General features: G+C 39.7%; 1 protein-coding gene across 2 annotated transcripts in view; it reads left to right on the top strand.

Moving 5' to 3' along the window:
• Positions 1–14,823, top strand: part of LOC129202889 (sodium channel protein type 5 subunit alpha-like) — a 216,745-nt gene that overhangs the window by 60,820 nt on the left and 141,102 nt on the right. For both annotated transcript variants that reach the window (XM_054816497.1, XM_054816498.1), the window contains exon 7: positions 3,994–4,224. In XM_054816497.1, coding sequence (XP_054672472.1) covers positions 3,994–4,224 — 231 coding nt within the window. The remainder of the gene's footprint in view (positions 1–3,993; positions 4,225–14,823) is intronic.

Below are 14,823 nucleotides of genomic sequence, written 5' to 3'. Positions count from 1 at the left end.
CTGTTCATTGCTTCAGTCTCGCTGAAGTCCTCCTGCAGAGAGATAAATGTCATCCTTCTGGTGGGTAAACCACTTAATTCAAGAAGTAACTATCCCAGAGGTGAGAAGTACATGACATATTTGCGTTTTCCTTGGAGACCAGCCTGACAGTCACATTTTCATGCAAAGATGGTCTACAGAAATGCTGACAACCATTCAAGTTTGCCAAAGTGCTATTAAACTCTTTGCTGCCCCACGTGTCAGTGGCTAATGACAAAATACGTTCACCAAGAGTGAACTCTTCTCTCCCTACATGCACATGACTCATGCAGACATTTACAAGACACATGTGTACCCTCAGGAGAAGGAGTAGGCTGGGTGAGGACAATCATGGTGCAAGTCACACTCTCTTATTTTGTTTTTTTGCTTTTTCTCCCTGCTCATTTCCAGAGTGTGCATGAAAGTGTCTGATGTTCTGTAGGTGATTGCCAACATCTGGTATGGATGTCATTTTATATTTATAATATTTTCTCACATCTCGTAGGAGGAATGGATGGTGTTGTGGGTTCTTGCCATTTCTCATTGTTTGGTGTTGCTTGCATTTTCTCTGGTTTCTGATTCGCATTTGAAAACTGATTATTTGATTAACCTCTGAATGTGTTAATTTCTACCTGCATTAACAGGGATGTTTGGGCCAAATCCTTCTTGCTTTCTGCAGATGTCAAGCTACCTATACAGCCCTCATCCCACTGATTTTGGACCTCGTGGTATTGTTCATGTCAAGCAAGCAGGATTTGGCCCAGAAGTGTGGAAAGAATTCAGTAATTCAGGAAAAGCCTGTATCAATTACTCCATAGGGAGTAATCTATAGACCCATTGTCATTAACAGGTGTAGATGTGACTCAGCTTTGGATCAGATCCTCGGGGTTTTTTCTGCATGCTGCCTGGTTTGATGTTTGACTTGCAAGAATTAAGTAAATGCCTTTAATGCCCCATAAATAGTAACTTCTATTAAGCTATATTGCAGTGCTCTCATTGGCACTATTTCAAAGGAGGATTATTTATCTAGAAGATTTAACAGTGTTCTAAATTTGAATACATCTAGCACTGCTTTTACAAAACATGGGATTGATTGAGAGAAATGCAGAGCACCTGCAAGAGGTTCTGGGTGTCCTTATTTCCGCTCAGCCCTTCCGTTTATGAGACACTGAAAGTTTACATAAATGGTGATTGAAACACTTTGTTTAGCAGTGAGTTGTGCCGAACAACTTGATGGATGCTACTGAACTTTCTGGGCAAATTTTGTTTTTAAAGGGTGAGAAAAAAACCAGTTAGACTGTAAGTATACCACTCCCCAAATGGTTTTCCTGGAAAGTTGTAACAAAGGACCAGGAGGCAGAGTACAAGTTATTTTTAAAATGGTCTTTAATTACAGCAATTGTATTACTAAAGCATTCTTTGCTTAAACTGTTCAGAAGCCTGTATGCTATTAAAACAAACAACAACAGAAAAGAAAGTAAAGCAGAAAGCTCTCTCATGAAGAAATTATTTGATACCTGCAAGGAATGAACTTGTAAAACTAATAGTATAGGATTACTATTCTATTTAAAACCCCAGGAAGTAAATTGAGAAAAACATGTTTCATGAAATGACCTTGAAATTAACAATACTGGGGCGAGATTTTGAAAACAGATAGTCTTTACTGGTGATTAGGATTTTGTAGGTCTTGTTTCCTAATATTACCCCTATTCACATTAGGACTCCCATTGTACTTGCTCATGTGAGTAATTAGCGTACTTAGATGATACAAATGCAGGCTCCAAGCTTGTATTTGTATTACTAACAAATAAATGTGCAGCAGGGATTTCACAGAGGGTAAAAAGAATTTGTGGTTTGGCTTTTTTCCCTTTTTTAAGACTTGGTTTGCATTTGGACTTCCCAAGTTTCATGAGCTTCAGTGGAGAAACATGTGGGCATTCAAAGGACAATCAAGGATGAGAATCACTGAAAACATTTCAGAATATTAGATGAAATAGAAAAATATTCTAAGACATTTACAAATCAAATTTCTTTTCTCCTACTTTACTACTTGTTTAAGACCTGGCTGTCTTAAAAGTCTTATATTCTTAGCACTGGATAAGAGTGAGAACCCAGGAAGTCCTTCAGAATTGGGCTACAATTAAAATTATTTTCACTTCAGGTGTAAAATTAACCCAAGACTAGATTATCAGAAGAAGTACTTTTTATTTTGGCATCAAAATAGGTAGCCAAATCTACAGATGGAATCAAAAGTTCACAGCTGGCCTTTTTCTAGGTACTTGAATAGAACTGACCTCATTTGTAAAATCTTTCTGATGAGGAGTGCAGACAGTATGAAAATCCAGCTTTTGCCTGATGTTCGTACTGCAATATTTTCTGCTTTGCTTTTGAGTGGAGCAGGGAGCTGTCTAACCTCTCCCTCTTTACCATGCCACAAACTGTCTTTAAAGAGGCAAACAAATAATTTTTTCGAGAAAGGGGGCTACCCACCCCTGATGGGTCAGTCCATTTTGGTTAAATGGCCATTTTATAGCCGTTACTATCATTCACAGGTTAACCTCATGGCAATAGGAGTGGAACATTTTAGGCCCTGGATTCAGGGACTGATGGACCTGTTGGCCATTCTAGCAGCTCATCCTCCTTTGAGAAAATATGATTTCCCCTTCCTTTAACCACAGAATTTTAAGCAAGACCAAAACCACATTTTGCCTTTCTATGAGTCCTTAAGTACATTTTATATTCTTTTAAATAATACAGCACTAGCCCAACCTTTGTGGCTGTCAAACACTTGGGGTGGAATTCCAGGGAACTGAGATTTAACGCGTATGATCATATTCAGTGAGAAAATCAACGTGCTTCTGAGTATTGCCCAGGAAAATTCCTCCTGTTTCCTCTTTGCATTTTCTTCTTTCCATTTAACTCAATTTCTCTTACTGCTGCCATACTGGTGACACTATCAGAAGCACTGATTACTACTTACTGAGTATTAATTAAATACAAATAGTAAAGAAACAACAAAATTGCTGCCATTGTGCAGCTGATATTAGCGTCCAGCTACAGCACACAACTTTAGAAGGGTCTTTTTTTGAAAAAGAGTGGGGTTTGTTGCATTCATGTAGTGCTGATCTCCAGGAACACTTCAAAAGCAAGCAATATCTTTTGAGAAAACAGTATAATTATTTATATCTATATATTTATAGAATAATAAACTGAAACTAGTGTTGCAGGGTGAAATAACACAGAAGAAGCTAGTTTGTGTGATCCAAGCCTTTGGTGTTTGTAATAAGGTGATTTATCTACATTGGCAACATATTATAAAATTATTAACTTCACCCAGGTATTGCTCGAGCCTCAGGTTGTTTTATTCAAATAGTTTCCACTAGGTTTATTTGATTGCCCATATTATTTGGCTTATTTCTAATCCCAAATTCTTGTTGTCTTAAGCAAATGAACTGAAGGCAGAGGAATTATTCATATGAGGACATCGAGCTTGATTTGGCACTAAAATATGTAAAATAATCAGGGAATAAATAACATTTCCGTACCTCTTCATCTGTTTATGTGAGGGATGAAGTTATCAGAATCACCCGAGTGATTTAAAACTAGTTCACATTCTCAAACTTCAGTGGGATTTAGGCTTTACAGCCTTTTCTGCAGCTCCATGAAAATATTCAGTATTTTCTTTATCCATGAATATTTTTATATCTCACTGTTCCTCCATCCAGTTCTTTCCCTCCATTTTTAAATCAGTGCTTGTGTAAGAGTAATACCAAGACTTTTGTCCAGACAAAAGCAGGCCAAACTAAACATTCATAGTGATCACTTGTCTCTCGTTTCTGCTGTCCAGTTACAAACACGTAGTAGAAACTCTTCTGATTTTCCCTTCCATGGAGATTTTCATAATGAAAAGTAGCTATCATCTGCAAACACGTTTCAGCCTCTCAGTCTATAAATTCTTGGCTTTTATCTCCCTAGGACTGAAGACCATTGTAGGGGCACTTATCCAGTCTGTTAAGAAACTTGCTGATGTGATGATCCTGACCGTTTTCTGCTTGAGTGTCTTTGCCCTCATAGGCCTCCAGCTCTTCATGGGCAACTTGCGACACAAGTGTGTCAGGGACTACACCAAGTTTAACTCCACCAATGGCACGTTGTACTTGGATGGTAGGATGTGGAACACCTCAGAGGAATTTCTTAGTGATCCAGGTAAGCTCTTTTTTACCCTGGGGTTTTTTTGTTTGGTTGGTTTGGTTTGGTTTTTTGGTTGTGGGATTTTTTTTAATTATATTGAGCAAAATCTATATGCAGCATTACGTGACTACTGGGTCTTCATGATGTTGATGTGTTTTAAAAAGAGCTAATTAGCTTTTTCTGATCTCTGTGATGCCTTTACAGTTCATGCTGAAAAATATTTCTGGTGCTTTCCTATGATACAGACTAAGGTCCTTGTTGCATCGTTGATGATTTTCACAGTTTTAGAGTGTCTCATGATATTTTTCTTAAAGTTCCCTTTCCTGGAATCAAGCAATCACATAAAAATTTCAGCTCAGTGTGTAGGTCTGGTTTGCACACTGCTCCTCTGAGACAATCTGTAGCTCTTGCATTTTCTAGCAAAATTTCTAAATTTGAATTGAGAGTCTTAAAAAATCAAAAAGAAAAACAGAGAAATACAGTATTTCTTAATCTGAAAAATCACAAGAACTTTTTTTTTAAGGAAATCTTATCCTATTAGGGCCCTAGCTCATTATCTGTGTTGGGCCATCCTGCAGTATCTGGTGCTCCGATGTTTATTATCAGAAGGCTTGTTTTCTAGGCCAAAGCAATTTTTTATACTCTACAGTCTGCTATACTTTGAATTACAATGAAATAAGTTCACTGAACTTATTAACATTAAAAAAAAGAGAAGCATTTCATGTAAATAAACTTCAGAACGTAAACAAGTGGCCCAGCTGTTGCTGCCCCAAACCCCTCTGAGTCACTGGAGGACCCACACCAATTGCCATGTACATGGACTCACATCTAAGACAGTTCAGCGATACTCTTGAGGGAAGGAAGCAGCCAGACTGATGTGTGTTGGTAGGAACTTATGACCAGTGACCTTGGGTATTTTATTTATTTTGAGGAGAAGAATGAAACACATAATCAACTCATTAACTGGGAATTTGGTTGGGAGGAAGTGACATAGTGTCATGGGGTACCTCTGCTCTGCTTGTGTGGACACTAAGATCCTCATTCCTATATCTCCGTCCATCTGCACTATAGAAACTCTAACCCTGACTTGTGGAAGTTGCCCGGCTTGAGCTAGGGCTCTGTTGAATGCCTGGCACAAGGTTGCCTCCAACCCCTGCTGGCTTCTCAGTGTGGTACACCTCTTCTGCCAGGCTGTGTGGTCCGGGGGTTGGGCCAAGGGCAGTCCCGCTGTTCCCCACTGGTGTCTTCTGGCCTTTCTGCTCGTTTCCTCTCCCTGCAGTCTGAGCACCCCTGGAAGCAGTGGTGTTAGAAAGGTTTCATTCACGGAATAAAAAGCTCAGCATTGGTCTTTAATGCATGATGTGGTCGATACAGCATTAAGAAAGGGCAGCTCATGAAGCTCTAGCTGAATGAGAGTTGTGTTTGGGACTGACCCTGACCATCAGGTTATGTGTCCCCTCACTGTCCCTCTACCAGAGTCTCTCATCTAGCTAATAAACCACACCGGACCCACACTGGCCAGTGATGACCCTGCTGCCATGTTTTCCAACCCATACTCTCTGTGCTTCCAGCTTGGAGATGAGTGGTCGTGGAGCTAGTAAAGATATCCCTGCACCTGTGGTGGATTAAGGCACTTCATGGCTCCTCCACCCACAGATAACCGACAGCTGTGTGAGGTGCTGCTCTCCTGCTCTCATAGACGTATGGAGAGATAAAACAGTGATGGCTGGAAGTTTAAAGCCCTGCAATAAAGGTGAAGGGATGAAATAGAGCTATGAAGGTAGTCTGGCTCTCTGGAAATGGAAGTAGCGTAAATGTACCACTGCATAGTCTCTATTAAAAAAAAAAAATAAATTAGTTAATGTCAGGGCCAGCTGCAGCATTGCTTTAAATGGGAGGAATTGTCCAGCTGCTCCAGCATATCATGAGCAAGTTTATTTGTGTGGCCCTGATATGGGGAGGAGGGGAGACGCTCCCATAAATCCATTTAGGAAATCCAGCAATGGTTAATATGGTCATGAAAATACACTTGTTATCACTAAAGCAGATTTACCTATTACAAAGATAATCAACTTGGTCAGATAATGGATTAAAGTGAATTAAAATTTGACCATGTGGTATTAATAGTAAGTAGTAATAATAATAATATCAATGAATGTTTTCATAATATCTGAAAATAAACACTCGGTGCATTATGGCAAATCAGCCGTCAGTTACAGTGGATGGACAAAAATTATTTAAATAGTACAAGTGTTGAGTCAGTGCAGCTGGCCACTGAAGAACTAGAAGAAAAGTAGATTTGTAGGGAAAATGTACTGACCTCTGAATAAGAATAATGAAGTGTTCCTCGAAATGCTGGAGAAGGTGGCTTAGCTATTAGGCTAGGGAGAACAATATTAAGTAGGATTTTCATTTAATGTTGACTGTTGCACTAAAGCAATTCAGAAATGGAAGTACTGGCTCATTTTGTAACTAGATGGGATAGTGCTTTATATTTCATTTTGCATAAGTATTATGGTGAAATGAATTGACTGTTTAACAGAGTAGTACTGACCACAATTTAATAACAGTCCGAATTTCAAGTACTGCAGGGAATTAAGCAATACATACAGTTAGATTAAAGTGTAGGCAGACCAAATTAGATAAAAAGAGGAATATATTAAGAAACAGAGAGTAGTGTCAGTGTTTATTTTGAAGAAGAACTAGAGAAGAAAATTGGCCAATGTGTTGAGATAGTGGAGTTCACTTGAAGGGAGCACAGACAATTACAAAAGCTCTTTGGAGACTTCAAAACCAATGTGGCTGAGTCACTTGGTTTGGAGCAGGGGGTTCTAATCTAAAAAACAGAAAGCAGAGACCTGAAGTACTGTCAGAGATTCATAATAACACTTTAAAAGAAGGATGTAAAGAAATAGAGGAATGAAAAATACTCAAAATCAAAATTGGAAAAATGAATTGTTAATTCTGTTCATCACGACACCAAAATAGAGAATCATAACAGGGTGATATACCAATTCTGCTCTTCTTGGAGAGCAAAAGTTTGCTTTGGATTCTTTGAGAGAGATTTTAATGTTTTAAAGGACAGCAGGGACCCTCTGAAATGGCATCATTTTGTCCTCTTGTCCTTTGAACCTTTTTTGCATGAATGGGAAACCAAAAATTAGTAGAATCCCTTAAAAGGGTGAAGAATTGCCTGGTACTGCATAGGAAATATCTGAGACACTTAGTAATGATGTGCAAAGAAAGATAAGAACTCAATTTTCAGTCTTTCCTAGCCCTTTTTAGCTTGAGATAGCTGTGTGCCACAGGCACTTGGTACAGGAGACATTTTGGTTTTGTAGAAGGCTTGGGATAGCTTTGGCTCTGCTTTTTTATTCAGAACTGGCTTGTTATCTGGACTAAATTGTATCCTCTTTCCTTAGCTCCTTTCAGCCCCCCAGCAGGAAATTTTTTCTCATCTGCCTTCTCAGTCCTCTTGTTTTGATTTTATAGATGGGGGAAAAAGTCAGTTTATAAACTTTGTTTGCATCATCATTGGGTCAACCACAATTATGTGGTAACACTTGCTTTTTGGTTGATCCTTAAGGAAATACCCACCGTGCCCCCAGGGTTCAGGAACTCCTGCCCTTAGCTACACACTCAAGACCCACACGTACTTTATTGCTCTACCCCTGTGGTCATCACTCTTGTCTTGGCTGATGGGGTAGGTGCTGCCTGGCCTCTCTGCTACCTCTGTTCCTGCCTCCACCACCCATAAAGGCAGCGTACCAGCACCAGCAGTGGTGGTGACAGGAACTGTGGTGGCAGAAGAAAAATGGGTCTTTTCCTTAAATCTGAAAAAAAAAAAAAAATTGGTACATTTCTGTGCATGATAGACCCATAAGCAGTCAGCACACACACCTCTCACCTTCCAGGCCTTTGGCTGTTACACAAACTTGTCAATCCCACATTGCAAGGTTGCCAGCATTGTGAGTTGTTGGGTTCTCTCCTCATGTTGTGCATCTGCCATGACGTGATCATATAAACTAAATCCCATAAGGAATAAGGATTTCCTACCTATTCACCCAACACTTTGTTTGTTCTTTCCATTGTTTCAATGGCTCCTGCAGCTGGAAGAAATGCCAGGCAACTTGGGAAAGCAAGAGGCAGAGCCCTTCAGCATGGGGATTCAGTGGGAAAATTCACACTGAGGGATCTCTACCATTTAACTTCACTAAGTCCTAGCATACAAAAGTGACATTGAATACTCCTAATCAGACTGTCAAGAAGGGGACATTCTTGGCATTATCATTAAAAGCTTAATTCCGTGAAAGAAACTTCCTCTAAGCTACCGCAGGTGCCTCGGGTTCCTCAGCTTAGCTACCGGGCACGGCAGTCGTGGTAAGGTGAGATACCTGTTTAGACCCTCCTCAATCTGCCCTTTGATGGGCATATCTATACCATGATGAACAAGAGGATTTTTCTAGTCTTTCCACCAATTAAAATTACTCTAGTCTTCACAATTTATGTACCAACCTCTAAGAAAAAGGCTTATCAGAACAGTTATTCCAGTCTGGTTTGGCCTTCAATGAGTAATGCTTACCACTGCAATCCTAGGAAGGGGAAAAAGAAGGTTTAAGGCAGAAATAGCAGAAGGTCTCTCAGCTTCCTCCGTAGGACTGTTCTTTGCCTGTATGAATGGAGCATGGGATGGGGGACAATTGAGCATTAGGCAGAATCAGGCTAAAACTTTCTTGATGTAAAGTGCCAATGGTAAAGTGAAAATGGAGGCACAGCTCGTTTATCTGGGAAAACACTGACTACTGACAAGTAATTATTTTCCTACCTGCAGTTCTGGATTTGGTAAGGGGCTGCAATCAATTAGCCCAAGGAGGACTATTTCTAGACATTAACAATAACAAACCTGGGAATCTGAAGGCATAAATACAGCAGTGCTCATGTATAAAAAAGAAATAAAGAAAAAAAAAGTACAAAATAGTGATAGTTTATATCCACAGTATTATGAAAATTATGTGATCAAGATATCAACATCAGAGATATCGAACTGTCAGTTATCTTTAGGAGAGCTAATAGTTTAGAAATACCAGCTGATTGGAAAACTGCAAGCTTAATTCCAATAGTTGTAAAGATTTCTAGGAAAGCAGCTGCAAATAGCATGTGTGAAAGCATCTCTTAGGTTGTGGTGTTTAAATTAAAGATGTATTTGATGAAGTGAAGCTTTATGAATGTGTGAGTCAGAGTGGATTGAAAGTTATATGATGTCAGATATGTCACTGGCTTAGAGAGAGAAAAGACGTACCGATGGACTGAGTGTAGATTCACATGGCTGGTGATTGTAGACTCTTTAATGTCATTTATGTATTCCATTACTAAAATGGATTATTGACTAGTCAGTACGTAGTAAGTAGAAATCTGAGTATAAATAGTGTGTTCTTTTGTAGAGCAGGGCTCAATGTAAGTGCTGAACGCATAGGAAAAAACACTTAAGAAAAACCCTTTAAAATATAGTAAAATTATTATAAAATAACTTTTGAGATTATAGTTTCAAACCCCAGTATTTTCTTTTTCCTTAAACTAAATACCCTACTTAAGACACTCTGAAAGGTTCTTGTTCTCAAAGTGTTTGATGTATGTTTTCCCTCAAAATCAGTATCTTGTAAAGTAAAATAAAAACTGTAATTTCTTTTAGATAATCCTATCCAGAATGTTGAATAAAAAAAAAAGTTTAAGATTTATTAACCTTTTAGTGGGAGTAATCAACTGCAATTTTTATAGCTTAAAAGGCGACTTTTCAAGGATGTGGTTTTTTTTTTCTTCCAGACTAGTTTCTGGCATTCATTTCATGGCAGTGATTTTTCTCTTCTTCTGAAGTCGAACTGTGTAGTTGCCAAAGGTCTGGGAAAAAAAGCTTTATTTATTTAAAAAAAAAAATCTAGATAAAGATAGATGTAATATCTTCTGTTTTGTCATCTCCAGTTAGACCTGGAAGATGTATGGTTGCTTCAGGTTCTGTATTTAGAAAGATGTATAAGTACATTAAGTTTAGGTCCTTATTTTAGGAACATGGTCTTTGCAGCTCCCAATTACACCCAACAAAATTTTAGGAGTAATTTGGAGAAGGAACTTTCGGAGGTGGCCTCTGGAAGAGCCTGTTTCATTTTATATCCCTTAATCATACTAGGCAGCCTATGGAGACGGTCCAACTAAACCAGCCACGTTAGATGCCTAAGGTTGAAGAAAGTGAGCACTCTTCATAGATGACCTTTGGTTGCAGAGCAACTTGCTGAATATCAATGTGATACCCATCTGAATCATGGTCGTCTTGGGTTCTTGAGAAGGGATCACAGGCTTGTGGGAAGCAAGTGGTCTTGCACATGGTGTAAATGCAATTAGAGCCGCTCTGACTGCTCGGAGCTGATAAATCAGGAGCGGTTCTAGACCAATGTGAAATAATTCTAGAGTCTTTTCACATCCTTCTCTTTGATGTCCTAGGTGTAATGCGCTGTTGAAATAAACAGGCATGGATGTTGAGGCATATATCTGTGAATACACAAAACTCTGTGTGTGTATACAGATGTGTGTATATCTTCTCTAAGCTCTGTGCCTGATTATTGGCTCTGCCTGATGATTACTTCATTTTTTGCTTTCAGAACCACTGAAATAGAACTGTATGAACAGATATTCTGAAACTGTATGAGAACTGTGTAGAAAATAATGATGTCCAAGTCAGATAATAAATGTCGCAAGTTTGGGAAGAATTGAAGTGTTTGAGGTGTTGTCTGAGGTGATAATAGAAGACAGTGAGTGTTTGATGAGTAATTATGGAGGTGGGAGGAAAGAGGGAAGCAATAAATCAGGTTGAGACTGGAATAGGTGTTTTATTATGTATGATTGTATGTGAACCAATGATTAAGACAAAGAGCTTTTCTGGGCTTTCAGACTGTGCTTGTCAGCGTGGAATCTATTCATGTTACTCTGCCGTTAACTGTAAATATTGTGGCTTTGTTCGGGTGCTGTGGATCTTTTGATAAATAGCTTCATAAATGCTCAAACATTAATGCTCTGATGGGTTATTAACATGGGTATTGTACCTGTGCACTTTAATGTCTTAAGCTAAATAGAAAAAGAAATGTCCAGCAGAAGAAGTGCAAGGATCAGAAAAACATAGGAACTGGTACAGTTGTATCCAGTACAGTCTCTTCCTGACCATTCAATAGGAATTTTTTTGGTGAAAAAGTAAGTTCTTTTCTTGGAACAGTTTGTAAAACAGGAGGATTTGTCCCCCGTATACTTTTTTTTTTTGCTTTCATCACTGCTTTACTGATCACAGAAAGAAGAGATCTACTAGAAGAAAGATCTGCCACTAAAGATTCAGACTGAACATTTTCGGAGTTTTCCTGCTCCTTCTAATTGTTCATAAACTACCAAACTAATATACCACTTGACTCACGCAGTGATTGTCAAAGAGGCATTTGAAAGGACCCCATCCATACCCTTTGGAGGCTGTCCAAGGGCTTCTGCTTGCTCCGGGTTCAGCAGTAACGTGCCTTGCAAAGGCAAGAGGTAGCGCTCACTTTCAACTCTGAACAGTCAGCCCAGGTGCACCATGAGTCCACCGGTAGAGAATGGCTCGCATCGCTGCTTTCCCTTACTGTACTGGTTTTAAGGAATAAGTAAAGAAATATTTATTCCTGATACTTTTCATCAATGCTGAATTCACCCAAGTGAGGTGGAGATAAAATATGGGAATTGCCAGGCTCAGTCAGGCCTTGGTATACCTACAGAGGCATCTGTCTGTGGCACAGAGCAGCCCCACCTGTTCCAGAAGAAATTAATACAGCCTGAAGTATAGATATTTTTATAATTTTTTATTAACATTAACTATTATAATTCTGGATATCCTTATCTACGTAAGCAATAAATCTCTCTTTGAATGTTTTGGCCACGGGGGCACTCTGTAGCAGTAACTTCAGCTGTTGAAATGGCAAGTGGGGTGAAAAATATTTCCTTTATTTTAGTTTTGAAATATTTTTTCTTTTTTTATTTTGCCTCCCATTTTCTTAGGGCAAAACCCATTGTTATCATGTTCTGTGACTGGGAGCACACAAAGCTCCCTGTTCACATTCTCCAGAATGCATGCTATTTTTGACTCTGGTAGTCACCTCTTTTCTAAGATAAAAGATCTCTATTTTTTCAATTGCTCTTCTTAGTAAACTTTTCCCAGTCATTCTCATTACACGTTTCTCAATACCGTGCAGTTCAGCAGTTACCCCATTGAAAGCAATGCTATGGTCTGTCTTCTGGATGAGACATGCCACTGGTTTATAGGTTGTTTCCTCTATAGTACTCCATCCTGTTCCTCGTGCATCTTCATATTACACTTTTCTTTGATCACAGCTTCATATTACATAAAATTGTTGACTAAGGGTCCCTAAAAAAATCTGTATCTCTTACCTGAACTGATACAAGGAATTTAAAACTTGACAAGGTTATGGATGGGTGAGATTTTCTCCTTCTCTGCTTTGCTTCACATTCTGACAACTTAATACCTCACTTTGCATTTCTCCACTCTTTTTTTTTTTTTTTTTTTTTGTAGTGGGATAGGCCTCCCTAATGTTCTTCATTCAGCCCTGGCCTTGGACTTGATTTACCAGGGAAATACTGTGTATAGTCTATTTTATCACCTCTCTGCTCACCCTCTCTTTCCCTTGTACTTATAAATGTAATAAAGTGGTGCAGATACAGCCCTTTGTTAGCCTGCAGAGATACTGAACATTGACTTTTCATCTTAACCTTTGTCTTCTGTCTCTTAGTCAGTTTTTGATCCAATTAATTTGTTTTCTTTATCACAGTACAAGCACGAGTATTTTCTTCTATTTTTCTGGCATCTGTCTGGAATCACAAATGCATTCAACCCTTGTAGCAGCTTTTGATTTTAATTCTTTTGTGTGAAACACATTAAAAAAACCTCCATAAAACACCAAACCTCTACAAAACTTACAGAGAGCACACTTCAGCCTTTTGTCGCCTATTCATGTGAAGCGTATGTCTAAACAAGTGATACTAAATGTGCTTTTAGTTACGTGCTATGCAGCCTACAGCCCTAAGAGCGTGGGTCTGCATTGACTGGTCAGACACACAGACACGGAAGGAGGTTGTCTGAAGATGTTTAAAAGCCAGCATGTGTATTTATTGCTAGTCATTGTCTCCTGTCTCGTCTTCCTCGGGATGCTCATGGACTTGGCATGGTCCCCAAGCCAATTTGACAGCATCTAAGTTCTCTGCTCCCCTCTGGGCTGCACCTCCAAATGCTCCTGATGTGCTTTTCCTTCCCTCCTGATGTGCTTTTCCTTCCCTTGGACCGTACAGGCAGCACAAACCAGGTACTGTGGATCTTTGAGGCTTTCAGAGCCTCTTCCTAGGGCACAGGAGCCATCTAGCAGAGGGCTTGATTGATATTTTTAGTGGCTTTTTCTCAAAGAGGGAAAAAGCTGTACTATCAAAATTGAACACATTCTTTTCTGTGCTATGGTGACTGCTGAGCCCTGGCTGGGAAATTGCGTCTTTGGCTTATTCTGAGCATGGGGGAAGCATTGATAGGAGCCTACCAGAGACACTCGAGCTTAAGGAGACCATTTTCCTCTCAGCACCTTGTTGTATGGTTTTCTGCGACCTCTTCCCAGCCTCTCCACGTCTCCTGCAGGATAGCTAATGCCCAGAATTCAGGGCTGTAGTTTGCCATAAAGTTGTGTATTAGCCTATGTTGTATATAAGATCCTCAAAAAAAAGTTGGCTGCTTGGACTCTGCCCCTCTACCCACCCAACCATGCTCACAATTAACTCCTCCTGTTCCTTTTTTAGCTGAAGTTTTGAAAATGTCCTTCCAGGCAGTTACGGGGTAGGGTGGCAGGAGAGAGCTGGACCCGAAGCGAGTGCCCAGGGGAAGAGGGAGAGAAGGATGGGAAACGAGAAGGGAGAGGAGAACACCCAAGAGCCTGCGAAACCCTGCAGAAGGGCTGGCAGCAGCAAATGCCAGGGGACAGCAGAGGAGAGCCAGATCCCCTGTCATGGGGTGAGCAACAGGAGAGTAACTGATTATTATAATTATTTGCAACCCCTTTTAGCAGGGAAGAACTAACTGGCAGTGCCATTTATTCCCAAGCATTCTTCCCTAATAATACCCTTAATACAGCCTGTACCATCGCTTTTGTGAGGCATGTTTTTCATCTTCAAACTCAATTTCATTTATTACAGACTTCACCGTATGTGACACAGTGTGCACACAGCAAGTGCAGCAAGGATTCATTTTAATTATTATGTATTACCAGGAGGTACAGTGTGTTTGTGCCGGTGGGCGAAAGGGCAATGAGGGGGTGTTATCTATTTTGTTTCTGTGTCACGTATCACTACTATAAGGTGATGGGGCTTTCTGAATTGCATTTTAAATTTGGAATCGGGACGTTTGGTGGCTGTCAGTGCTCTATGCCAGCCGTAGCACAGGGAGAAAGTCTCTAAGCAGTGAACACCCGTGTGGCTGCAATAAATAGTCTGAGATAACAGACACCTCTCTGAAGTTTTTGTTAGAAAGTCAGCCAGAGGACTCTTCTCTGGGCA

Source organism: Grus americana, chromosome 2 (genome assembly GCF_028858705.1).
Source record: "Grus americana isolate bGruAme1 chromosome 2, bGruAme1.mat, whole genome shotgun sequence".
In the NCBI taxonomy this organism is placed as follows: domain Eukaryota; kingdom Metazoa; phylum Chordata; class Aves; order Gruiformes; family Gruidae; genus Grus; species Grus americana.
This window is presented reverse-complemented; position numbering and strand designations above follow the sequence as displayed.